Source organism: Ovis aries, chromosome 10, assembly GCF_016772045.2.
Source record: "Ovis aries strain OAR_USU_Benz2616 breed Rambouillet chromosome 10, ARS-UI_Ramb_v3.0, whole genome shotgun sequence".
NCBI classification, from domain to species: domain Eukaryota; kingdom Metazoa; phylum Chordata; class Mammalia; order Artiodactyla; family Bovidae; genus Ovis; species Ovis aries.
The window spans coordinates 78,312,366-78,340,250 of record NC_056063.1 but is presented as its reverse complement, the minus strand read 5'-3'; the positions used below and the strand labels follow the sequence as shown (position 1 = coordinate 78,340,250).

The 27,885-nt window shown below is 41.9% G+C and overlaps 1 protein-coding gene across 1 annotated transcript in view; it reads left to right on the top strand.

Annotated features, from left to right (window-relative positions):
* CCDC168 (coiled-coil domain containing 168) overlaps window positions 1-26,817 on the top strand; it is a 36,984-nt gene extending 10,167 nt beyond the window's left edge. Inside the window, exon 4 of the mRNA XM_060394209.1 lies at window positions 78-26,817. Within this exon, the coding sequence (XP_060250192.1) occupies window positions 78-26,730 (26,653 nt within the window). The 3' untranslated portion in view covers window positions 26,731-26,817. The remainder of the gene's footprint in view (window positions 1-77) is intronic.
* Window positions 26,818-27,885: the final 1,068 nt, after the last annotated feature.

Here is a 27,885-nt window from a genome sequence, read left to right as displayed (position 1 = left end):
TCCTTAAATTTCAAAGAGAGTTCTTATATGAAATAGGTCCTCAGTGGCAGTTGACTCACTGTTTTCTTATATTTCAGAGTTGATAACTATTCAGAGAGAACAAATGCTTCATCAATTACATCTGAAGGAAATGAAGAGTACTTTGAAGACAGCGTTCCACCACCAGATGAACCACCACGGGAAAGTACCAGTGAAAGTAGATTTCGAGTAAGTCACTTTAGCGAAAGTCATATGACATCTTCAAATGGGACTAGCTCATCATCTTTGTCACTATTTCATTCGGAAGTACAGGAAATTTTGCTAAGGTGTAGCGGGTGCCCTAAAAATGAACGCGAAACAATACAGTTTTCATCTAAGAAATTATTTTCCATAATGAAAAGTAATAGAAGTAAAAACAGGACATTTTCTTCTGACTTTAACTTTTCAAGAACTTCGAGAATCATTATAGAAAGTGAAGATCTAGATGTGGCACCATGCCCTCCTGCCCATCTGTTTCTTTCTAGAGACCAAGTCCGACTTCTGGAAGAAAATGTGAGAAATCAAAGCCCTCCAAAATCCAAAGCCACATTAGAGAATAAAACTACCACCTCTCTGTCCTCAACCTCTCTAGAGCCCTTGATTCAGGATCAACATTCTCCCCAAGCACAATCTTCTTTTTCCAGACAAAAGGCTACTCAGAATCAAGGATTTTCCAAAGCCCAATTTATTGGTCAAGCCCACCAATTTTTTAACAATCAGTCATCAGTCAACAGGCAGCCTGAGAGTGAGGCCAGCTATTTTGCTCTGCCTCAAGATTTGGTGAGGGAACCACTTACTATCAGCACCCAAGACTCCTTCCAGACTGCAGACATGGATGGGTGCCAACATCTGGTCCAAGTTCCACAGTCTGCTGAGACTCAAGATCCAGTCAAGGGCCTAGGGTCTGATATGAAACACTCAGATGAGGCCCAGGATTCTGTCTGGTCTGAAGAGTCAAACAAGATTAAATATTCTATCCCAGGGCAAGACACTATTTTAAAGGATGCCAGACATCTGGTTTTACCTCCGAGCCCAAATTCAGTTGATAAAGTGATGCCACAACAAGAGCATGTTAAGAGTGAAGGCCAGAAACAAATTACTTCCTCAACATTAAACCAGTCTCCTTCATATGGCTCACTGCCTCTCATGACCAGGCAGAAAAATAGAAGAAAAACCTCACACAGTAAAAGTGAACTTAGCCTCAAAGATCTGCCTCAGAAGTCAAAGAAAACACCAGTTTCACAGGTACTTCAGACCACAGCATGTCACACTTCAGAGTGCAGCCAGTTAAGATATGAGCATAAAACTAAGAAGAAAGAGTTACATCAAAGAAAAGGTGTATCAGGTATAGCATTGCATTTTTCGTATGCTTTCAAGCTTGTCCCTCCTTATATTAGGAAGTATTACAGGAAAAGACAAGCAAAATTCACTCCACGTTTAACAGAATGTAGAGATTTTCTGCCGAAGCCAGATCAGTCACTATGTGCAGAGAAAGTTAATTACATAGGGTCTGTTGAGGAAGAAGGAACCATGGGGAGTACTGAAAATGAAGAGCAGCATGGCAGAAACAATAAAGAACCAGAAAACATTTCACAAGAAATTCCATCTCAGCTAGAACAGTCTTTCATGGTCAATACTTATCAACAGAAAGTACCTTGTCCTTCATTAATAGAGACAAACAGGATGAATAAAGAGTCTCTTGAAGATCCAAAGGAAATGGATATTGGAGAGTCTTGTGCCCCAGATAGCGAAACAACATCTGACCTGCCTGTAGCAAGGCAAGAGACACCTTTAGAAGAAGCCATATCAGAACCTTTGCAGAAATGTGTTTCCTCTCCCCAGATGGAGTCAGACAGAAACATGAAAACATGGGAGGACCTACGAGGTTCAGAGAATTCAAATCCTGCCCTTTCAAGCAGAGAGGAGTTACCAATGAGTATATCAGAAATGCAAAGATGCTTCTCACAGGGGAATACAGACAGAAAAGATCTTCTTGAAATTGTTCTGGAGTCTTCTGACGTCAACTTGTTCATTCCCCTAGGAACCGAAAAGCATAAAAGCAGTGGACAACCAGCAGTTGTAGAAATTCAGGAGAGGCCAGAGGATGTAACTGAGAAGGAAAAGAACGCATTAAGAGTTCACGTGATGGAAGATGACATAAGCGGAAGTGAGGAACTCGAATGCAACACTAGAAGCAAGATTAACAATATGCAAGATGAACGAATATCTCCTGCGTTTCATGAGGCCACTCACACTGCCCTTTCTTTACCACCTCGTATGAAAATGCAGAGTGGATTAAAAACCAAGCTGGATACATCAGAAATAGGACTTCGTTTTTCCACAGTAAAGCCAGACGAATTACCAGATGACAGGAAAATATATTCTTCCTTTGAGAAGAACTGTCTAGTTAAAAAACCACAAGAAGACAACAGAGAGGAAGAACAACAGGCTCCACAAGAAGCAGCTTTGCAGCTAACGCCAGGTTTCAGGTTCAGCCCACGACTACAGCAGAAGCCCACGTCTGTCCAACTGGAACCAGGACAGAATAGTTCAAAAGGTCGCACCACTGAAAATAAAGACCTCGATGTTTACCCACAAACTCTCTCTACAGAGACAACTGTGGAGACTAACCCACACCCCGTGATGGATCCATTTCAAGTTGAGGTGAAGCAAAGCACAGACAGACCTACAGGCAGGGAAACTGCAGACCCAGTGCATCCTCTCACCATGTTCGAGAGCTTGCCAGTTTTGACTGAATCAACAGAATGTGGTGTCCCTTTGGGTGGAAGCCCTGAGAAGTTCCTGGATGCTCAGACTGCAGAAGAAAAGCAGGACTTAGAAGGAGATTTACCTGAAGTTGCCCTGGGGTCTTTCCATAGGCACATGCCTCCTTTATCAAATTTGAAAAGGAAGAAAATCAGAAAAAAAATATCAGGAACCACAAATGTGCTCGGTTTCAAATGTGTGATTACAAAAGTAAAAAAGCCACCAAAATGTCACAGAAGAAGATTAAGAAGCAATTTCAAAATCATGATTAAACTCATACTTCAAGATAAATCCATGGCAGATATGCTTCTGAATGTTACTGACCCTTGCCTGTCTATTTTGCCCCACGTTAGAATGCACAGCAGATTAAACATAGGGAATCACGGTCATACCGAGCTAAAACAAGAGACATCAGAAGCTGAAAGAGAAGAAGACTATTTAGATATCATTAATAAAGGAAGTGACTCTGGAAACACAGTAGAAGCAGCTCGGTTGCAGGAGGAAGTAAGTGGGGACCAGGAAGCTTCACCAGAAGCAGTCCTTGAGGATCTCTGGAACCTCAGATTGGATGAAGATCCAGAGAAAGAGCTCAAATCCATGAAAGAAATGCAACAACCAATCACATTTGCAGAAGTCATGGCAGAACCTATTCACATGGCCACAACAGGCCCAGTTCATGTTGAGAATATGGAGAAAAGCCGGATAGCACCCACAGATTTAAGATGCACTGAAGATGATTCTGAGATATCTGCTCCCACATCAGAAAAATCACTGATTGGAGACCCTTTAAACCAAACAAGAGAAAGTGATGTACCAGATGATGGAAGTGATACCAGGGAAACAGGTTACTGTTTTGCAGCAATGAAGGTGGAACAACCCAAAGATTTACCAGCAATGTTCCCAAAGACTTTTAATTGCCACATGCCTGTCTTATCTCATTCTAAAGTGAAGAAAACTAGAGTAAGATTTTCACACATAGAATGTAGAGTGAACTCCAAGTCTGTACCTATGAAGGCATTGAAGCCATCCATTTCACAAATGTGTGATATCACAGGTCATCAAAGAAAGAAACTGGAATCTGACTTTAAGGCCAAGTTCAAAAAGATCGGCCAAGCTAATGGACTGGAATATGAATTTCTAAACACCCTTTACTCTCCTGTGCATAGCAGGTTACCAGGAGCGATAAAGAGCTTCCCCCATGTTCAACCAAAGCTCCGGGGCCTAGCCATTGAAGAGAGACCACTGTATGTTGATTTTTTTGATGAGAGTAATGCACTCTGTGACAGAGAAGAAAAAGGACAAGATGTAGAAGAAAAGGAGCAAAAGACTTTGCTAATAACAGCTCCGCAGCATACCCAGTACCTCTGGATCAATGGATGTCGAGGAAAGGAGACTCACCTTGCTGAACCAGATGCAGGCCTGCACTGTTTAACACAGGAGCAAGATAAACAGCACCAAACATGCTTTAAACAAGCTGCCTTGCAGACTGATGTCCAGATGGGTCCTCGAGAAGCTAAGGAACTCCTGAAGACCAAGAAACCAGAAGATGACCTAACAGCCCCTGCGGGCCTGGAGGTTCTACCTCCCGAGGCAGGGAACTCATCACCTGTAAAACTTTTGAACATTCCAACAGAGTGTGGCGTAGCCTCTGGTGGAAATCTTACAAGGGAACGAGGTTCTTATTCTGTGGATAAAAATTCAGCGTTACCAGAAAGTTTGCAAGTGACCTTCTTGCAGTCCTCTGGTTCTGTTGACACTTTCATTTCTAAATCTCAAAGAAAGAAAAACACACTAACATTAGCAAGAAAGCAAACAACAGTGAGTCGTAGAAACAGAGCTATGAGAGAACAAAACCTATCCACTCTGTGTATGCTCCCTGACAGGCAGAGAAAGGCATTGCAATGCAATTTTCAAATGAAGGGTTTACAGCAAAATAAAAACACAGGAGATATGTGTTCACCTGTCATTCTCTCCAGGGTGCCTGTTTGGCCCAACACCAAAATGAGCATCGGATTAAAGGTGGAGACAGATACCCAAGGGATAACAAGGCTTGATCATACGCAAATGCAAGAGAAATCACCCAATGAAAGAAAAGTATGTTGCCCAGCTTCTGTGGATATGAGTACTTTACCTAACAGTGTGAAAGACAGGAAGGAGAAGGGGGCAGGGGAACAAGATTTACCAATTCCAGAGAGTGGCCAAGGCTTCATATTCAGTACATATCAGGAGCAGGATCAGGACCTTATCAAATCAGATGAGGGGCAGAAACAAATAGGAAGTATAAATATCCATGTACAACCACAAACACATTTTGCAGAGAGTATTTTGAGCTCTGCTTCATGCCCAACATTGGATCCATTTCAACTGAGAAAGCTAGAAAGCGATGCTAGGTTTTTTCCTCCAACGTCAGGAGAAGCAAAGTTTGATGAAAAAATATTTTCTGCAAGAGAAGGTGGTGTTCCATCTGACGCAAACCATCAAAAGGAACAAGCTGGTGGAACTGAAAAGGAAGAGAAAGTGACTTTAGATTTCTGCATGGCTGCTTTATCTCTATCCAAAGGCAACAGAAACTTCAAACAATATTCAGACATGAAAATCTTGATGAATCCCAAATGTGGAATTTTAAAAGCAAAGAAACCACCCATTTCACACATGCTCAATATCAAGGGTGGTGCTAGACGAAATCGTAGGAAAGAATTGGGATATAACTTGAGCACCAAAATGGGACAGGTAGGTCAGGGTACAAAAATGGCAGAGGGCAGGGACTCCCTCCTGAACATCATCTCTGCCATTAATAGATATAGTGACCGAGAAGGGGGAAAAGACATGTTAGGAGAAAAAAGACTCAGTTCCGAACAAGTAATGCAAAATATACCCCCACATGAAGGGAATATGACTCCAGATGACCCCAAAGAAGGTGATCTTCAAGATGAAGAAAGTGAACAGGAGATGTTACTAAAAGTAATTCCACAGCACAGCCAACATTTCATACTCTGTTCAGACCAGACGAAGGAGCTTGAGCTTCACAAACCAGGAAACAAAGGATGTGGGGAAACTCTGTTTTTTACCAAACAGGACATCCCCCAGCGCACACCAGATCCAGTGCAGGCAACACAGCCAAAGAGCAGCCAGCAGACACAAAACGGCACAGTGTGGTCAGCGAGTTCAAACCTTCCTCTTCTAAAGTCAAACGAATCACTAACCGGTCAAGTTGTAATTGATACAATGAAATGTGACGTCCCAAGTGATAAGAGCCACATGGGAGAACTGGATGATCATGGTAAAGAGGAAAAGTCAGAGTTTAAAGAAGATTTACAAGCACCTGTCCCTGAGTCTTCAGCTACTGCCACACCTGATCCCCCTGACCCTAAACAGGGGAGAAAGACATTTACATGTAGAGCCTTAAAAAGTAAAATGAGTCCCAAGTGTGTTGTTATGAAGGCAAGAAAGGCACCAGTGTCACAGATATTTAACATCCCTGGGAATGGCTGTCTGAAAACCCTCCCTTCAAAAGCCCTGCGATCACAGATCATTGAGTTTTTGATTGAGATAAAATCCTCTGGGGCGCTAGAAGATGTTACTGCAGAGAGGAAGGAAAGAGGAGCCCAAGAATTGCTGGAAACAATGCTGGAGTTCTGGGAGGCAGCCACACTTGCTTTACCTGTGTCGAAAAGAGAGAGAAACCACTCAGAACTTACAGACAATATAAATAAAATGAGGCCCAAATGTATCACTTTGAAGGCAAAGAAGACACCGATTTCCAAGACATTTAATGTCACAAAATGTGGTGCGCCAAGCCGTGGTAGGCAATTTGAAGGCAAGCTCAAAACCATGAGGAAACAAGGTCAGCCACTGGCAGTAGCCACGCCGAAGGCCACTTCCTCTCCCATGTCAGTTTCACTGGACATGAAGGTGCATAACAGAACCAAAGTAGAGACAGACATGCCGGGGAAGATGAGGTTCCATCCTGAGCTACAACGGCAAGGGCACTGGCCAGATGGAGGGGGGGCCTCGTGTCCCCATTCTAGGGCCGAGAGGGAAAAGGCCAGGAAGGAACTCAAAGGCCACGGTGGAGAAGCAATGCCTCGGAATTTCCAGCACCTCACTTCCAGTGCTCACCATATTAAGGAGGCTCACTGTGTGAAATCCGATCTCAAACGGAAGTATTCAGCAAGGGGAAAAATCCCAGAATCACTAACCATAGCAGAGGAGCTGCAACAACGCACGTTTTTCACACAAAGTGTCTTGCATTCTGTGTCTTCCTCTATTTTGAATTCACTTCCATCTGAGAAGGCACCAAAAAGGACAAAAACACAGAGGTCAAGGATTTTATCTCCAGCGACAGACAAATCACTCGGCGAATCTTTAGCTGTTAAAGTACCAAGTGACGTCCTGCCTGAAACAGACCCAGCAAAGGAACCTGCTAGTTCTAGTCCAGAGGGAAAGAAAGAATTACAAACGGATTTACAAGGCAGAGCCCTACAGTCTTTCGGTATCTCCAGGCCGGATTCATCTAAAATTAAAGGGTTGAGAAATGTAGCACTGATCCCTACGTCTCAAACTGGTGAAGCCCAGATGGCATCAGTTTTGAAGACAACTAATACCACTAGTCCCAGTGCCCCCAGCCATGGAAAGGAACTGGTCTACACCTTTGATAACATGGCCAAAGAGTTATCTCAGAGTATGTCAAATATATTTATGAATACTTCTTTTTCACCTACACCTGTTTCACCTGCCACCAAAACACGTAAAAAACGGAAAGCCAAGAAAGACCCAGTCGAAGTCAGTATTATACAGCTAAAACCAGAGGACAGGAAAAGAGTGTGTAAAAGGTGCAGTGCCTTGGGCACCACATCTCAGTCAGGACGGCAAAACGAAAGAGAGGGCAAGGAGGTTGCATTCAAAACAGAAAGTAGAAAAGATGAAAATATGCTTATTACAGAGCAAGACATGCAGCAGCAAACACTAGTTTCAGAAAATATATTGGAGTCCAACTGTTCTCCTCTGATAATTCCATTTCAAACTGAAAAGGTGAAGAAGAACATCCCACCATATACAAACATACTGCATAGAAAAAGTGAAAAGATTTCATGTGTAAAAAGAGAGAAAGCGATGGTCGATGGTCTTTTAATTGATGAGGCAGGGTGTAGGACTCCATCTGCTGGGAATCCCACAAGGAGGCTGGATGCTTCCAGTCCAGCTCCCCTACAACCTGGAGAAGAGAAAGACATAAAAACTCAAAAAGTAACAAAATACGCAGCTGATCAAAATATCCCACTTCCCAAGTCAGGGATCTTAGCGCTTGGAGATTCACCTATTGAAAGCTGTAGAAGGAAAGTGGGTGGTTCTATTGTCAAGAAACATAAAGAGTTGCAAAGAGATTTACTAACAATATCCACAACGTCTGTTTTGTCTGAATCTAGAAGGCAGAAAAAAGCACTAAAATTTCCAGAACGGAAAGATCTTATGGGTCCCAGATATATAACCATGAAGACAAAGAGGCCTCTTTTTTCACAGGTGCTTAATATCACTGAGCATGGTCATCAGTACTGTGACAAGAAACAGGAATGCTATCTAAAGTCTGTGATAAAAGACAGGCAACAACATAAAGCTGATGCATTTTCATCTCTCACACCTGTTTCAACGGATAACAAGATAGATATTGAAATTGATAGCACACTCACCACAGGGACAGATCAACCAAGAGTACAAACACACAACCACACCTGCCCAGAGCTAGAGAAATCACTGAGTGTTGGGGAAGCATGGGAGGCCAATTTGATTGATACACAAAGCAGATCCAGCAACACAGGGGGAGTGAGTGTGCCACATGAGAAGGAAGAGGAAAACGTCCCAGAAATATCAGCAGAATCAGTTCCACACGAGAGCCAACATCTCCATTTCACTTCTCATCATGTGAAAAATCTTGGCCCTTGCAAATCAAAACCTAAACTGGATAGTTCAGAAGGTAGAAGTATTTGGGATCTGTCTTGTGCGGCACAAAACATGAGGCAAGAAGAACACATTAGAAAAACTATTTTAAAGCCTGTCTCTAAAAGCGTGATGACTTTAATTCGAGTCCAAACACTGAAGAAAGTTCTTCACACTCAAGAGGAAATCCAACACATGGCAGATCTAAAGACCCCATTTCCAGAAGCTAGGAAATCAGAGACTGGTACCTTACACTGCGATGGTGTCTGGGATGGAAATCCTAGGAGGAAACGAGATAATCCTATGTTTAAGAAAAAGGCAAGGAGTCAGAGTGACTTACTGGGAACAGTCTTAAAGCCTTTAGGTTTCTCCAGCCTTGATTCATCTGAACCTGAGATCCAGAGTCATACAGCAGAGGCTGTAGGCGAGAAAAGCACAATGAGTCCCAAGCAGGCAGCTCTGGAGGCAGGGACGCTACCAGCTTTACAGGAGCTTGATAGCATGAGGTGTCTTACCGGAAACCATAGAGAGAAAAGCCACAAACTGAAGACCAAGGCAAGAGAGAAGCGATGGAATGAAGATGCGAGAGAGACATTATTCCATGCCAGCGAGGGAGCTAAGAGTCCACCAACCACATTAGTGACTGATAAACTCTCATTTGATACAGCAGTGAGGGACAGTCTGGATAACCATGGAACACTTCACAAAAATCTAGGTGATTTTGTTACAGAGAAAAAGGCAGAGCTGGACAAAAACTTAGCCACAGTTCTCCTGGGGCCTTTCGATTTATTCATGCCTGTTTTATCTGACTCTGAAAGCCAGATAAACGCAGTGCAAGAGAAAATCATACCGAAACACAAATGTTCAGTGATGAAAAAAAAGGAGCCACTCATTTCACAGCTATTTAAAATCAGTAGGCAATCTGCCACAAAACAGAGGACGAAATTTAGATCCAAGGTAGAAACCAAAATGAAAGAGATGCACTCAGGTAAAAATGCAACTGATATGTATACAAATGCCACTTACTTCGAAGTGGATACCTCCAACATTAGAAGGCAAAGCAGATTCCAAACAGAGGCAGACAGAATATCAGGGTTTAATCCTGTACAGCCAACACACACTCAGCTGCCAGTCGAAGACAGAGTGGTTTTACAGTCACGTAATGCCATAGGTCCTGCTGCTTTAAGCATTAACAAAGAACAGGAGCTAGACACACACACAGAGAAAGCTGTGTTAAACACAGACCTAAAATCTACAGATGCTTCTCCATCTATTCCACCACATACAAAAATGGAGCAGTCACCTAACACCTCGAATAACTATGAAGAATCTTCTGAAAAGAGAAATGCCCTAAAGAAAGCAAAAGGTATGGAGGAAAAAGAGTGTGAACAACAGGTCTTGTCTGGAACACCTTCACAATATAGCCAGTCACTTGAGTTTCTACAAAAGAAGCAGCAAGAACTATGTGTCTCAGGAAACATCCAGAACTCTGCTTATTCTTATACACCTCCATACCCCCAAATCCTAAACCATCAAGCTAATGCGCAAGCAGCAGGTGTGGAAAGCACTGTGCCTACTGAACAGGTAAAATCAAAGGCAAAGAAACCGTTTGTTTCCCTGATGTATAACACAGCAGGGCATGGAACCCAAAGCCACAAAAAGGAGACAAGGTTTAACACCAAGAAGCAGAAGCCAGGGTTCCAGCAAGATAAAACTGAGGTAGAATTCTCTCTGAAAACTATCTGTGACCCTGAGTCTATTCCAGCTCAAATTCAAGAGTTGATGGAAGCGGAAAGGGAGAAAGGCAAGCCTCCAAGGCCAGAGAAATCGCTGAACACAAGACAAATAGCATTTTCACGGTCTCTTGCTAAGAGTGCCAAATCCAGAAATAGGAAAACCCCGAGACAGTGTATCAGAAAGCAAGAAGAAAATTGCCAAATTGCTTCGCTGGACCTCTTCCCACAGTGTAGATATCGATTCGTGATGAGACAGCAACTGAAGAAGAGCCCCACCCATGTCAAATACACAGTAAATTTGAAAAGAGAAGCACATCCTGCTCAACCTTCACCAAAGAGAGCAAGCTGCTCCACCACATTTGACATCTCAAGAGTAAGAGTACACACACAGCGCCAGCACCTCATCGCCCTGGGAGTAAAGGCGGGAGACAGAGACAAGGCCCAACCTCCGGTGTCAACTCCGCAGAGGACGGAAGTATCTGAGAAAACAGATATTTCTTTAAGTTCGAATGGACAGAATATGTGTCTTCCAGAGTCAGGTGCTTCTCAAGAGAAGACTTGCAAGGAACAGAATCTGCTGAAAGAAGGAAGTAATTCAAGGACACTGGTGGAGCCTACTTTGTACTCCATTACGGAAACCTCTTATTTGGAAAATACCATTCCAAATCAACTGGCAAGAGATGGCTTAAGAGAAACTGATACCTTACAAGGTTCAAAAGGACAGACATTTCTTTGTGCAAACGCAGAAGCCCAGCAATATACACCTGCAGTGGAGATCGGAGACGTGAAACCAGATCCCATTCCGGAACGTCTCCTGGATTCAGCATCTTGCCACAGTGGGGAACTTCATGTGAGAGAGGCAGGAAATGCAACACAGAAAGAAAAAGTTAGCATCCCTGTTGTTTCAGACATCAATCTATGGGAAACCGAGATGCCAAAGGTAACGAACCTTCTATTAACATCAAATGAACAGAAAATAAACTGTTCCAAACAAGGGAGGACAGAGCAGCGAAACAGTTCTAACCAGAAGAAAGGAAATCTTCTGGAATTCATTTCCTCTTGCATATTGTATCAACTCCATATTGAAAGGCAAAAGAAAGAAATCTTAGCCAAAGGAATGAGTTCAGCGGTTTTGAGTCCAGTGGTCCAGAAAGCATCAGACACAGTAGATACTCCAGTGGATCAACCTCCGTGCTCAGGAAGAAGAAAAGGACATCAACAGGAAAGTACACGCAAGGCTCTCCCAACATCTCTTTCTCATTCTATGATGAATATATTTCAGATTAAATTGCCAGGAGTAATGAAGGCAGCAAAGGAAGTCAATAGTCCAAGGCACCACAGTTCAAACACAGGAGGAACTGGCTTGCCTGGTGCAGGAACAGAAGAGCAACCAGAATGCGTACAACGTATTTGGCCAAATCTTGCTTCTGATCCTTCAAGAGATATATTATTTCAAAGTAAGATGCCATATGAAAAGACAGTATCGGAAGAAGTAGTTAGCACTGTGGAGTATACTCCAAGTACAGAAGTACTTTGTTCACATATTACAGGAAAAGGAGGCCAGCAAGAGAAATGGGTGCCTGAGACCCTTCAAAAGTCCACATCTCACCCCCAAGCAGGTCTCCACCAAGCTAATATCTCAGTGCAAGAAGCAAAGTTTGATGACACAAGTAAGATGCATTCCGAATGTTCAACTCCACAGGCTAAGGAAGCATTAAAAGGAATGGATGTTATTTTTGGATATACACAAAAAAGTGAAAAAGGACAGAACTTACCCAGCGTGGAACAAAAGCAGCAGAACCTACTGATTCCCTCTGAGAATTTTCCCTCCCTGAGAATTCCCTCTGAGCATACATCTTACCCTCAAAACAATCCCTGGCTCCTGCCGCATTTAACGCCTCAGACGAAAGAAGCATCATCCGAAGTAGGTAATGTGTCGAGCAGGACAAAAGGATTAGACTTGATTTCTAAAGAACAACTAAATACTCAACGTGAGTGTGGCCTGGAATGGACTGTACCCTCAACTCCTCCAACGCAAACGACGAGACACAATACAAGGTCACCTCTAGAATCATCCAGTGAAACTGCAAAATATCAGAATGTCTCACTGATAAAAGGAAAGAAATTATTATATGGGGAGCAGACAATTGATTCAATAACAAAAGTTAGCTCCCCCAAGCTAAGTGTTAGAAAGAAGGTGCACTTATGTAAAGCATGTCGAAAAAAACTACGAAAAGAGGTGTGTCTACCTGGATTTTTTTCACATTCTCTTTCTAGCCATATGCCTCCTTTGCCTGAAAATAAAAGACAGAAGAATGACCTAAAACAAGAAGTTGAGAAAGACATAGTATCCACCCGAAGGACTGGGGGGAAATTGATATTTTCAAACATATTTAATACCACTGACTGTGGTGGTCCAGGCAACAGACCAGAACTGCCAAGGAAGATAAAAGAGAAAACGGTAAATTTGAACCATAGAAAGGTTAAACCTGATTTGGTTGTGACAAATGTATATGAGTCCATCTCTTCTCTCAAACTGAATATAAAGACAGCTGATGAGATTACCTCAAATAATGTAAAACGAATTAAACAACTTATATCGCAGAGAAAGGAGATTAGAATAAAGGGAGTCGATGTGAAAGGAACAGTGGATCCCAACATTACCTTGAAGGCAAAGAAACCATCACGATCACACATGCTCAGTGAAAAGGAATCGCCAGGGAAGTTGAACATTATACAGCAAGAGAGCGAGGGGCAGATAGGCAAAGGTATGTCAGGTGTGAAGCTGACAAACTTGTTTGCTTCTGTACCATCTCTGTCACCTCTTGATTTGAATTTAAGAACAAAAGGCGGAAGAGATTCGTCAAGAATACCACAGAACTGCCTTCCACCACTAAAGCTCCAGGCAACATCAAATATCAGGAAAGCGTCATTTGCAGAGTCAATTAACAGAGAAAGTTTAAGCAACATAATAGAATCAAAACGTTGCCCACAGCAAAAGAGGGAAGATGGAGACAATATAGTATATGTGAAAGATAAAAGGGACTGCAAAAGGGCCACTTTTAAAAGAAAGAAAAAACTTTTCAAACACACACCGCATGCACACGAACCGCAGTGGGACAATAAAGAGCAAGAGGAAATGATACAGGAAGATGAGAGTGATGGAAATGTAGTTCTGAATAAGCCCCATGCCTCCATTCCATCTTCTCACCTGGAGCAGGGTCCTGGAGTAAAAGAAGCGGCATCACAAACAGTATCATGGTTCTGCCCTCCATCACTGACCCTCCAGGAACTGTCAGATGCAGTGATAGCATGTAAGGAGCCAACTGACGATATTTTAAGCAATATAGCAAGATCAAAATATATGTCACAGGAAAATGAAGACAGAGTGGACACGGCTTTGAAAGAGATAAGGCATCCCCAAAGAATGCCTCTGGAGGTGAACCAGTCTCCAGTTGCCCAGGAACTGCAGTTGAACATCAAAGAAAAAGAGGAAAAGATGCAGCAAGATAAAGGTAAACAAGTCAGGATTCAGAGACAGTCCTGTGTTTACATCTCTTCTCCACCTTACTCTGAAGTGGACACAAGAAGGGGAGGAGAAGCAGTCTTGCTAAGAAAAACAAGATCCTGTTTTCTACAACCCAAACTCCAGGAGTCATCAGATATGGGAAACGTAGCATATGAAAAGTCTGTTTCTGGTGATATCTCAAACAGGGTAAAACAAGCTACAGAACATGCAATCCAAGGAGAAGAGGAGAGAGTTAATATGGAAGAAGTCCTCCTTTCGAAGAAAAAGAATTCACCACTTTCACAGGAAATCCAGCTGGACATCAAGGAACAAAAGAAAAAGATACATAGAATTCAAGGTGAACCAAGTGTGATTTTGATCTGTACTTCCAGACCTGCCACTTCTTTTAACTTGAACACAAGAATAACAGAAGCAGATGACAGAGCTAAAGTAACAAGATATTCTTGTTCAGAACTACCCCACCAGAAATCATCAGATATAGTGAAAAAAGCAAATCGAGAGTCAACTGAGATAGATATCATAAGTGATGTACAAGCAGCAAAGGACTTTATGCCCCAGAAAGGAGAGGATCACGGAGAAACAGCCAATATGAATTATATGAGGTACTCCAAAGAAACAAGTTCCAAGGCAAATGAGTTCCCACTTCCACACGTTCCCAGTAACCCTGGGAGCCACAGCCCCCAGACTAGAGATAAACCAACAAACAGACGAGAAAACCTGGGTCATGCACAGGAAAGAAAAAGTGAACTAGATGAGGTCCTGACCGGACTTTGTCTACCTCAGTTTACATCAATCAAAGGCGAGAAGGAGAACCAAGGAGCTCTTAAATCCTGTCTTCCACCGTTATGGCGCAGGAAGTCATCAGATGCACAGGAGTTAAAATATACAGTGTCACCTCTGAGTGAGATCTCAAGCGATTCAAAAAGAACAGAATACATGACGTGGGAAGAAAAGGATAAAGCAAATATTTTTGTGAGGGACCCAATGCATCCCAAGTCCTTATCTCTGAAGGTAAGGAAATCCCCGCTTTTCCGTATGCTTGAAGCAAAGAAACTACAAGTGAACATTAAGGAGCAAGTGAAATGGGAGCAGAAAGGGAGAAGGGACACAGTTGTGATTCTGAGCAAAATCTGCCCTTTTGTCACTTCCTCAACTCATCTTAAATCTGACACGATAAAAGAAGACAAACGTGGTCCAGTAGTCCTAAGGCACTCTGGGCCACATCTCAAGATCCAAGCCTCACGGCCTTCAGTACAGAAAGCACCTCTAAAGTCAACTGATAGAAAGAAAGAAAAACAATATCCGCCACCAACAGAAAGGAACAGAGCACACACAACAGTTGTGAGAGGCGCGGTGCATGCCAGTGGCTCAGACTTCAAGGCAAAGACGTCATCCCCCCATGATGTGTTCGGTGTTGCCAAGCACGATGCTCTGAGCAGGAGAAAGGAAGCGCGCCCAAGCGCGGAGGAGAGCGCAAAACGGGGGCAGGAGCGAGCAGGAGAGCCTGGTGTGACTCCAACAAAAACCCCTCCTGCCTTGCCTTCTCCATCAGACCGTGGACTGGATGCAGGAATCAAAGACGACAAACACTCACCTGCAGTCACGGGATTCTCTCCACCATTTCAGCTCCTTGAGTTATCGGGTGCAGGGAAAATCAGGCATGCAGATTTCAGTCAAGGTATTAGCTCGTGTAATATAACAGTAAGAGCTAACGGACGTGTGTCGTATACAGAGACAGAGATCAGAGTAAAAAGAAAAGATGAGAAAGATAGAAAACACCCCAAAATCACAGCTGTGGAAGCCCAAACATCCCCACTTACACATTTGCTCAGTAGAAACAGACTGCCTTTGAATGTCAAAGAGCGAGGGAAGGAAATGCAGGATGGCAATGGTGAGCTGGGAATGGTTCTGAGGGAAACTCGTGCCTCCTTACCTTCTCCATCTTCCCTGAGACAAGACACTAGCAGAAATGAAAGGAAAGATGCAGAAAGAATAACGCAATCCTGTTTTCCACCACTGAAGATTTTTGATCCACTCAACCTAAACACAAAAGCAGATGCTAAGTCATTTGATGGTTATTTGTTAAAAAACAAAGTTAGACTCAAAACAGATAATGAAGACAGAGTGCTTCCAATATCTGTGCATCGAAAGGCAACAGAATTACCACTTTCACACAGATGTGATACCAAAGAATCACAGTGCAAAATGAAAACGCAAAAGAAAATGGTACAGAGAGAGGACAGTGAACTAGCTACAAGACTGAAAAACATCTGTACTTCTTTACTGACTCTACCATATCTTAAATCTGATACACCAGAAGGAGAGAGGTACGTGATAAGAATCACAAAATTGCCTCCCCCACAAGCAGAATCACCTATTATACTTACACACAACCTAACTGACCTTCAGGGAAAAACTAAAGGGAAGGTTTGGGAAGATAAACAGGAGCCAGGTGATACCATGCACACTGAGACCTGTGCTGCTCTCTCTTCTTCTCTTTGCCTTGATGAAAACACCAGCATAAGAGAAGAGGGCATGTCAATGTTACCAAGATCCTCTTTGCCCCCAGTAAACTTCCAGAAATCATCAAGTTCTGAGGAAGTGATACATGTAGAGTCAATGGCGAGTGATACTGTCATTAGTCCCCGCAAAGAAAAATATTTGCCCCGGAACAAGAAAGAGGACGGAGTAGAAAGAAGAAACTTTGTGTCTCCCAAACATCAACGAAAGGAGATGCAGGAAAGTAAAGATGAACCAGGTATGGTTCTGACCAAATTTTCTACTTCATCCCCATCTCTCTCTGCCCTCAAATTGGATAAAGCGGTACAAGTGGATGATGAAACGCTAGCACGTACAAGGTCTATTTTGCAGAGAGTATCATTTGGAGGGAAATTATATACAGACACAACTAGTGGTGATACCACGGAAGAGGCTCAAACCCCGACCAAATCTTCTACTTCATCACCATTTCTCCCTGCCCTCAAGTTGGATATAGAAGTCCAAGTCAATGATGAAATGCTAGCACGTAGAGAATCTGCTCTGGGGAGAATGTCATATGCAAGAGAAGCAGTACATACGGAGATAATTAGTGGTGATACTATGAAATATGCTCAAAACTGGACCAAAATTTCTACCTCATCACCACCTCTCCCAACCCTCAAACTGGATAAAGAAGTACAAGTTAATGATGAAACGCTAGCACATACAAGGTCTATCTTGAGGAGAATTTCATATGCAAAGGAAATAGTGCACGGAGATTCAATTAGTAGTGACATCACAGTTCAGTTCAGTTCAGTTTCAAAAGATGGTCAAAACCTCACCAAATTTTCAGCTTCATCACCATATCGCTCTGCCCCCAGATTGGATAAAGAAGTTCAAGTCAATGACGAAATGCTAGCACTCTTTAGAAGGTCTGTTCTGGGGAGAGTAGCATATGCAGGGGAAATAGTACACAGAGATTCGATTAGTGGTGATACCATGAAAGATGGTCAAAACCTGACCAAAATTTCTACTTCATCACCATTTCTCCTCACCTTCCAATTGGATAAAGAAGTACAAGTTGATGACGAAATGCTAGCACATAGAAGGTCTGTCTTGGGAAGACTGTCATATGCAGGGGAAAGAGGACATACAGATTCAATTAGTGGTGATATCACAAAAAGTGACCAAAACTTGACCAAATTTTCTGCTTCATTACTGTCTCTTCCTGCCCACAAATTGGATAAAGAAGTTCAAGTTGACGGCGAAATGCTAGCATGTAGAAGGTCTGTCTTGGGAAGACTCTCATATGTAGGGGAAACAGCATATACAGATTCAATTAGTGGTGATATCACAAAAAATGATCCAAACTTGAGCAAATTTTCTGCTGTGTCACCATCTTTTTCTGCCCGCAAATTGGATAAAGAAGTTCAAGTTGACGGCGAAATGCTAGCATGTAGAAGGTCTGTCTTGGGAAGACTCTCATATGCAGGGGAAATAGCACATACAGATTCAGTTAGTGACGATATCACAAAAGTTGGTCAAAACCTGACCAAATTTTCTGCTTCATCACCATATCTCTCTGCCTTCAAATTGGATAAAGAAGTTCAAGTCAATGATGAAATGCTAGCATGTAGAAGGTCTGCCTTGGGGAGAATTTCACATGCAGGGGAAACAGTACATACAGAGACAATGAGTGGTAATACCATGAAAGATGTTCAAAACCTGACTAAATTTTCTGCTTCATCACCATGTCTTCCTGCCCTCAGACTGGATAAAGAAGTACAAGTTGACGATGAAATGCTGGCACGTAGAAGGTCTGCCTTGGGGAGAACTTCACATGCAGGGGAAATAGTACATAGGGGTTCAATTCATGGTGATACCACAAAAGATGGTCAAAACCTGACCAAATTTTCTGCTTCATCACCATATCTCTCTGCCCTCAAGCTGGATAAAGAAGTACAAGTTGATGAGGAAATGCTAGCACACAGAAGGTCTGCTTTGGGGAGAATATCAAAGGCAGGGCAAATGATACATACATATTCAATTAGTGGTGATTCCAGGAAAGATGTTCAAAATGAGGAACAACCTATTCCTGAGAAAGAAGAGAGGGACAGAGAAAAATCAGTAGATAGGAGAGGTGTGATGCACACCAAATATATAATTTTGAAGTCCAAGAAATCGCCTTCTTCATATACACTCCACAGATCAGAATTGTATCTGAACCTTGGAGGGACAGAGCAAAAGAAACAGGAAACTCGAGGTAAACCACCTGGTAAGATGGTAAGAAATATTTATCTTGCCACACCTCCAACTAAACTGAAATTGGACAAAGGCACACAAGTAGATGAAGGAAAGCTTGGAATTAAGAAACCCTCTCTACTTCCACGAATGATTTCAGCATTATCAGATGCAGAGAAGAGAACAGATACAAAGGGAATCAGCGGTGATGTAATAAAAAGAAAACAATGCATGTCAGAGAAAGAAAAAAAGCTTGATGTGAAACATGTAGATATGAGGCTACGGACCCATCACAAAAAATCAGCGATTTCACCAATTCCAGATGTCCTTAGTACAAAGAAATTTGTGTTGAATGTTATTAAAGAGCCAGGGGAAAAAGTACACAAAGATAAAGATGAACCAAGTATGGTCCTGACAAGGACTTTTCTTTCTATCCCTTCTGCACCTCTTTATTTAGATTTAGGGAGCAAAACAGACAAAGACACACCAGAAATCACAGGATCCTCTGGTTCACAGCAACATCTCCAGGAAACATCAGATACTCAGAAAACAGCAATGAGAGAATCAGCTGCTGGTGAGAGGGAAATAGTTAAAAATGCAGAATGCTCAGTGCCAGAAGACGCCATGCAACAGTGGACATCAAACTTTGTGATCAGTGTACAGCAAAGGAGGGAACCTCTGCAAGTCAAATCTGAAGGAGATGTGAGTCAGTTACTTTCAAATTCACAGCAGGAGGACTTTTATGTCACAGGGTATGGTACTATAAAAAGTGGGAAAAGGCTAGAATGTTTCTTTGCAGGGTCAGAGGCTCAGCAAGAAAAATACAAACCAGAAACTTTGGCTACAATTCTTTCCTTCCCCATGATGGATCTCACTAAAATTGAAAGTCTGAAGAAAGAAACGGAAATAATGAATAACTTAAACCATAAGATAAGTCCTCACATTCTGGTTTCACTGCCAAGGAAATTATCCAAGGAAATATATGCCACACTCGGCTCCCCTGTCAGTTCAGAAGGATTTTCTGCTTCCAAGCAAGATGTCCACCACCAACAAGAAGCTTTATCACAAGCATCTCCAGCATCTACAGATCTGTGTAAACTGGATAAGCCAGAAGAAGATGGACAAAACAATGGAAAAACAAAGGAAATGTCCCCTCCCAATGTGTTAGCACCACAGATAAAGGAACCCCTTGAGGAAATGAATCTCACAGAGTCAGATGCACTCCAAAATGCAGATCAAGAAATTGTCATGAAAAAGCAAGTGGTGCTGCAGTCTGGGAGTGGACAAAAGACCAGAGTGGATTCTCATCTTTCTCTGAAAATTCCACTGCAACATGTAAAGCAAAGGACATCATTGGAAATAGATGTGTGCAAGCAAACTACAGTGTGCCCGGGAATACGAACGGGTATGACAGAGTTTGATGCCGAAAGAAGGAAAAAGGAGCAGGCATTGCTTGTTCCAGATAAAGAGGCACAGAGTCTAGAAGCGCTTCAGAAGTCTGTTTCCTCCTGGATTTTTCCACTTCAATCTGGAGATGCGGGGGGAAAAGACGAAACTGACACTGGCTCTACTGGAAATCTGGAGCAAAAAAAGTTAGAAATGAAAGAAGGGATATTAAGAATAGATACAAACATAGCTGTCCGTCTAGAAGAGGACAGAATAGAAATGCACAAACACACCATTGTTAATCTGGAGGAGGACACAAGCAATACCGTAAACCTGAACACAGCATCTCTAAAGGCAGAGGAGCCTCAGGTTAAGACTCAGGTAATCACTCCCACGGCAAACAGATGCCCAATCAAGCAAAAACAGAAAAAGGAACTAGAAGTGTCCAGTGCAAAACATAACATTCAACTACAAAAAATGCTTCAAAAACATGCTCTGGATTCATTTTATGCCTATATTCCTCTTTCTCCCAAATTAGGAGGCCAGAAAGGCAGATTAACAATAGCAGACTTGAAAAGAGAATTGGGCCCCAAACATTTAAATATGAAAATCCGAAAACATCCAATTTCACAGATTCTAGGCAACACGGGACGAGGTACTCCAAGCAATCGAAAGAAATTAGAGTATAACTTTAACAAATCAAAGAAAATAGCTTTGAGAAGAGGAGATGCCTCAGAAATATTTATCAGAAGTCTTTCTATTTCCACAGTGAGTCCATCTCAGACTAAAGACTCAGTAAAATCTCAGACAAACCTAGAAAGTGCAAAGAGAACCCATATTTCAGAATTCCAGAAGAAATCACCAAATACTAGTGAAACTATGAAGAGGGACAGTTCAAGCAATGTGAGAGAAGGGAACCAGAATTCTACAAACACAGTTCCACAGGATTCCCAGCCCTTCATGGCAGACAAGCAGCAAACGTGCAAACTTCCTAACACCAAGTCAGAAGCAAACCTCAGCAGAGAAATAAATAAAAATCTAGCTCCACAAACAAACGAAAGGGTTGTTCCAGGCCAGGATATCTCCAGGATCATAAAAGAACCTGACGTGCTTATGATCAAACAAGAAAAGGCACCAAAACCCACTGAAACACCCACAGAGTGTCTAATCATGTCTAAAGATCCAAAGGAAAATGTGGAAAGGATTGTAAAAGAAACTGACTTGCTTATGGTTGAACAAGAAGAGGCACCAAAACCCACTGAAACACCCACAGAGTGTCTAATCATGTCTAAAGATCCAAAGGAAAATGTGGAAAGGATTGTAAAAGAAACTGACTTGCTTATGGTTGAACAAGAAGAGGCAGCAAAACCCACTGAAACACCCACAGAGTGTCTAATCATGTCTAAAGATCCAAAGGAAAATGTGGAAAGGATTGTAAAAGAAACTGACTTGCTTATGGTTGAACAAGAAGAGGCACCAAAACCCACTGAAACACCTACAGGGCGTCTAATCATGTCTGATCCAAAAGAAAACACAGAAAGAATCATAAAAGAACCTGATTTGCTTATGGTTGAACAAGAAAAGGCACCAAAACCCATTAAAAAACCTAGAGAGTGTCTAGTCATGTCTGAAGATACAAAGGAAAGTGTGGAATGGATCATAACAGAACCTGACTCGCTTATGATGGTTGAACAAGAAAAGGCACCAAAACCCACTGAAACTGCTAGAGGGTGTCTAATCATGTCTGAAGATCCAAAGGAAAATGTGGAGAGGATCGTAAAAGAAACTGACTTGCTTATGATCCAGCAAGAAAAGGCACCAAAACCCACTGAAACTCCTACAGCATGTCTCATCATGTCTGATCCAAAAGAAAACACAGAAAGGATCATGAAAGAACCTGACGTGCTTATGGTTGAACAAGAAAAGGCACCAAAACCCACTGAAACTGCTACAGGGTGCCTAATCATGTCTGAAGATCCAAAGGAAAATGTGGAAAAGATCGTAAAAGAACCTGACTTCCTTAAGGTTGGACAAGAAAAAGCACCAAAACCCATTAAAACACCTACAGAGTGTGTAATCATGTCTGAAGATCCAAAGGAAAATGCGGAAAGGATCGTAAAAGAACTTGATTTGCTTATGGTTGAACAAGAAAAGTCACCAAAACCCATTAAAAAACCTAGAGAGTGTCTAGTCATGTCTGAAGATACAAAGGAAAGTGTGGAATGGATCATAAAAGAACCTGACTTCCTTAAGGTTGGACAAGAAAAAGCACCAAAACCCATTAAAACACCTACAGAGTGTGTGATCATGTCTGAAGATCCAAAGGAAAACATGGAAAAGATCGTAAAAGAACCTGACATGCTTATGATCGAGCAAGAAAAGACACCAAAACCCACTGAAACTCCTATAGCGTGTCTAAACATGTCTGAAGATCCAAAGGAAAATGCGGAAAGGATCGTAAAAGAACTTGATTTGCTTATGGTTGAACAAGAAAAGGCACCAAAACCCATTAAAAAACCTAGAGAGTGTCTAGTCATATCTGAAGATACAAAGGAAAGTGTGGAATGGATCATAAAAGAACCTGACTCACTTACGGTTGAACAAGAAAAGGCACCAAAACCCACTGAAACTCCTACAGGGAGTCAAATCATGTCTGAAGATCCAAAGGAAAATGCGGAAAGGATCGTAAAAGAACCTGACTTCCTTAAGGTTGGACAAGAAAAAGCACCAAAACCCATTAAAACACCTACAGAGTGTGTAATCATGTCTGAAGATCCAAAGGAAAACATGGAAAAGATCGTAAAAGAACCTGACATGCTTATGATCGAGCAAGAAAAGACACCAAAACCCACTGAAACTCCTATAGCGTGTCTAAACATGTCTGAAGATCCAAAGGAAAATGTGGAAAGGATTGTAAAAGAACTCGATTTGCTAATGGTTGAACAAGAAAAGGCACCAAAACCCATTAAAAAACCTAGAGAGTGTCTAGTAATGTCTGAAGATACAAAGGAAAGTGTGGAATGGATCATAAAAGAACCCGACTTGCTTATGGTTGAACAAGAAAAGGCACCAAAACCCACTGGAACACCCACAGAGGGTCTAATCATGTCTGAAGATCCAAAGGAAAATGTGGAAAAGATTGGTAAAGAACCTGACATGCTTACGATCCAGCAGGAAAAGGCACCAAAACCCTCTGAAACTCCTACAGGGAGTCAAATCATGTCTGAAGATCCAAAGGAAAATGCGGAAAGGATCGTAAAAGAACCTGACTTCCTTAAGGTTGGACAAGAAAAAGCACCAAAACCCATTAAAACACCTACAGAGTGTGTAATCATGTCTGAAGATCCAAAGGAAAACATGGAAAAGATCGTAAAAGAACCTGACATGCTTATGATCGAGCAAGAAAAGACACCAAAACCCACTGAAACTCCTATAGCGTGTCTAAACATGTCTGAAGATCCAAAGGAAAATGTGGAAAGGATTGTAAAAGAACTCGATTTGCTAATGGTTGAACAAGAAAAGGCACCAAAACCCATTAAAAAACCTAGAGAGTGTCTAGTAATGTCTGAAGATACAAAGGAAAGTGTGGAATGGATCATAAAAGAACCCGACTTGCTTATGGTTGAACAAGAAAAGGCATCAAAACCCACTGGAACACCCACAGAGGGTCTAATCATGTCTGAAGATCCAAAGGAAAATGTGGAAAAGATTGGTAAAGAACCTGACATGCTTACGATCCAGCAGGAAAAGGCACCAAAACCCTCTGAAACTCCTACAGGGAGTCAAATCATGTCTGAAGATCCAAAGGAAAATGCGGAAAGGATCGTAAAAGAACCTGACTTCCTTAAGGTTGGACAAGAAAAAGCACCAAAACCCTCTGAAACTGCTACAGGGTGTCTAATCATGTCTGAAGATCCAAAGGAAAATGTGGAAAGGATCGTAAAAGAAACTGACATGCTTATGATCCAGCAAGAAAAGGCACCAAAACCCACTGAGACACCTACAGGGTGTCTAATCATGTCTACAAATCCAAAGGAAAATGTGGAAACTCACATGAAAAGCACCCTAAATATGAACAGTTCTCCTCCAAGGGTAGAAGAACCACAAGATGAGACTCAACCCGTTGATATCACGGGGTGTGCCTCACCATTCGATCATAGGGATCAGAGTGAACTTGTACAGGACACAGCCATGCAAAAGGTCCAGCAACAAGAAATTTCTCTAGGAACTGTGCCTATTCAACCACAAGCTAAAGGTAATGAAAGAAAACCAGTGGGATATAGTCCAAGTGCAGGAATTATGATTCCTATTTGTGAAGCAATTAAAAATGTTCTTGAATCCCAGATAAAAAACATAATTCAAAACACGTTTTTTCCTAAAAACCTTGAAAAAGCAAAAGACAATAAACCTGTTGATTGGAAGTCACAATGTCTCACAAGGGGTCCAAGTACACTATCCATGACAATACATCCTGAATTGCAGCCAAAACCTATTTTAGAAAATTTTACTTGCAAAGAAAAAGTTAAGCTCACAAATCATTTAGAGTCGAAAGCACCTGAAATAAGACTGAATTTGATACCAGAGGTGGTAAAACAATCCTTCCAAAGGTTCAGCTTTTATCAAAAATTAGCTGTTTCAAAACATAACAGTTGGAAGCTCTATCCAAGACATAAACAAATGTTCTTTTTGCCTCTGGAAGGGATTGATACTATAGAATTTAACCTAAAACACGAATCGGAAAAAGACTCACTTCCTGTCAATTGTATGAAGTCACTGATTGTTAATGTTTCAAGAGGTAGTGAAGAGGCAGTGAGCATTACAAAGTTAAAGAGGATGAAAGCGCTAGAAAGTAGAGCACCTTCACTGACTTCCCCTAGAGAGAAAACATTGCCTCATATTCTCCAGAACTGCTCAGTAGGAGAGAAAAACAAACTCCTCATACACTTTTCTAAGAAGACGCTGGAGATTCAAATGAAAGCCTTTCCCAGAATTGTAAGGGACTCTTACACAATGGCCAGTGCTCAGGATGGACAGAAACCTTTATCTAAATGTTTTCATTCTGTGGTCAAAGTACCAAAACGAAGAAACAGAGTTTTGTTACTTTTTGAGGAAGACTCTCTTCATCAAATAGATCTTGATTTACAATACAAATACCTCCGTTTTCTCCTGGGTTCTCCAGTTGCAAGGATGTTCCCTAACCCAATTGTATTTCCCAAACATAGTCTTAAATTACAGACAGTTGCAATATGTAAAAAAGTAGATAGCAGTGGGGAAAGTGGCGGTCATTCCATTAATACACAACCATTAGAACATATCCCTTTCAAAACACAAAGTTTCCATGAAAACTCATCATTAGCCAGAAATTTCTTGGCACCTACCCAGGTGTGTGCCCCTGACCCTGATCAACACAGCACAGTGCAGAAAGATACCATGGCTCTTTCTAAGTTAAAATCTCATGTGACTCCAGAAAAAGATAAACAATGTCATGTATGGTTTCAAGAAACAAGTGCATATGAATCTGTTGATTTAATGATTCAGAAAAAGGCTCAGGATGCAGGCGGTTCCCATTCAATTCAGAATTCTGAAGATTTTACTGACAGTCAGACAGATATTGAGAATTCAGATAACTTGGAGGAATGCTCAGCTCATGATGTACATGAGAGTGAAGACTGTATCTTTTTAGATGCCACCCCTTATTTAAGGCAGGAAGCGGAGACTATTCTATTTGAATTACAGAAAGGCATACCTGTGGAAAATCTCTACAAGAAGAAGAAAGTCAAAATGGGTTTGAAACCACTTTACAGTGAAGATTCAGGTCCCCAGCATCTTCGAGGTCATCGACAACATTCGTCAATTGTGACACCCCATTCTTACGAATCCCATAAAAGCAGGATGAACAGGTCCTCCAGTATTACACCACCTTCTTATGAATCCCACAGAAGCAGGAAACACAGATCATCCTCCAAAATGACGCCATCATCTCATGAATGTCGAGAAAGCAGGAAACGTGGGTGGTCCTCCAAAATGCGGCCCCCTGACCCGTGGTGTCACAGCTCCTTGAATACCGTTGAGGTTCCATCTGTATCCTCTTCCATCTCTTTCAATGGGGAGACGCTTTCACAGACTACAGTAAGCGGGAAAAATTCTTTAGTTCCCTTAACAGAATCCAATATTAAATTACATCTTGCAAAAAGCCAAGGCAAACCTCACAGGCATTCAGAAAGCAGAGAAAGAAGGAAGGCCAAATTGGACTTCTTTAGAAAGAACAGCATGCCTTGGGAATGTGATGACAGTTATACAAAGAGTAAAGAGAAACACACAAGAAGGAAGGATGTGAGGGCTTATGCATCAGAAAGACCAGATTATTTCCCAAGTAAATACAAATCATCAGCAAAACCTCATCAAGAGGATATCAGCTTCCATTCTGAAAAAAAACAAAACCAGCCATTTTTTTATGCCTGTATACCAGCAGACTCGCTGGAGATTATACCCCAAACCATTCGCTGGACTATTCCCCCCAAAACTTTACGGAAGAGAAACTTCAGAGTTCCCCTGGTGGCCAAGATTTCAACTTCTTACAGCATATGGAACTCATCCAAAAAGTTGTTGGAATCACTGTTAGAGTCCTTCAGCTTAGTTCATTAAAAATGTTAGCATTTCAAGATTCATCTCCAGAGGACAGCTGGTTGCTAAGATGATATTCTTTGCAAAATAAAATCGTATTCAGTCAAATGGCTTCCTCATGGAGTGTTTTCTAAACTGACATCCTACAGTAGATTTGAATCTATTGTTCTGGGAGGGCGTGTTGGGAAAGAGAATGACTTTGGGTTTGGTCTAGCCGTGCAGGAGAGCTCTCTTTAGTTTGTGCTGTCTCCTTATAAGCCCCCAGAGGAGAAGCCCCCAGGTGCCAAAGCCCCCTTCCCACCCCACCCCACCCCAGTGACTGCAGGGTGACTTGGAAGAAGTGTAGCCCATCAATGAGGTTGAGAAAGAACAATCTGAAAGGCAGAGGGACGTAGATACTAAAGGGAGACAGTTTCAGGGAGCAAAGAGGGCTGAACAACGTCATGTGTCACAAGACACAGGAGTAAAAATACTTTTCTGAGGACTTTTCTTTCTTTTGATTGTAGAGAATTTTGAACATATGCACAGAAAGGACAACAGTATAATGGACTTCCGTGTGCCCCTCACTCAGCCTTAAAATTTTAACCTCTAGTCATACCTGCCTCCTCTACTTCTCCATTAGTGTTTTGAAGCAAGTCACAGATATATAATTTTTATCATTTTACAAATCTCTACTAGAGAGATTATTTTAAACAACCATCTCCTATCTAAGGGGCAACAGAAATTACTTGGTATCAAATATTTAGTCAGATGATTTCCAGTTCTCATGAATGTCATTTCCTCATGGTTCCCATTCCCTTGTTTGTTTGTTTGTTTTTCCTGACATTTTTTTTCAAATCGAAGAAACCAGGTTGTTGGTTGTATAGAGTTTCCCATAGCTTGCATTCGGCTCATAGTGTCCCCATTTCAGAATGAAATTATTTAACTCTGAATTCCTACTTGTTCCTTAAAAGGTCTTTAAGTAGATTACACAGCATGCGGGATTTAGAGTGAAGTATGTTTCAGAATACTGTCTGGGGTAGGAGCTGAGAGGGCTGTTCAAGAGACGGGGGGCATATGTAAGCCTGTGGCTGATTCACACTGATGTAAGGCAGAGACCAGCACCCTGTCACAGAGCAAGCATCCTGCAATGAAAAATAAATAAAATTTAAAAAAAGATTGCCTGTCACTTGTTGG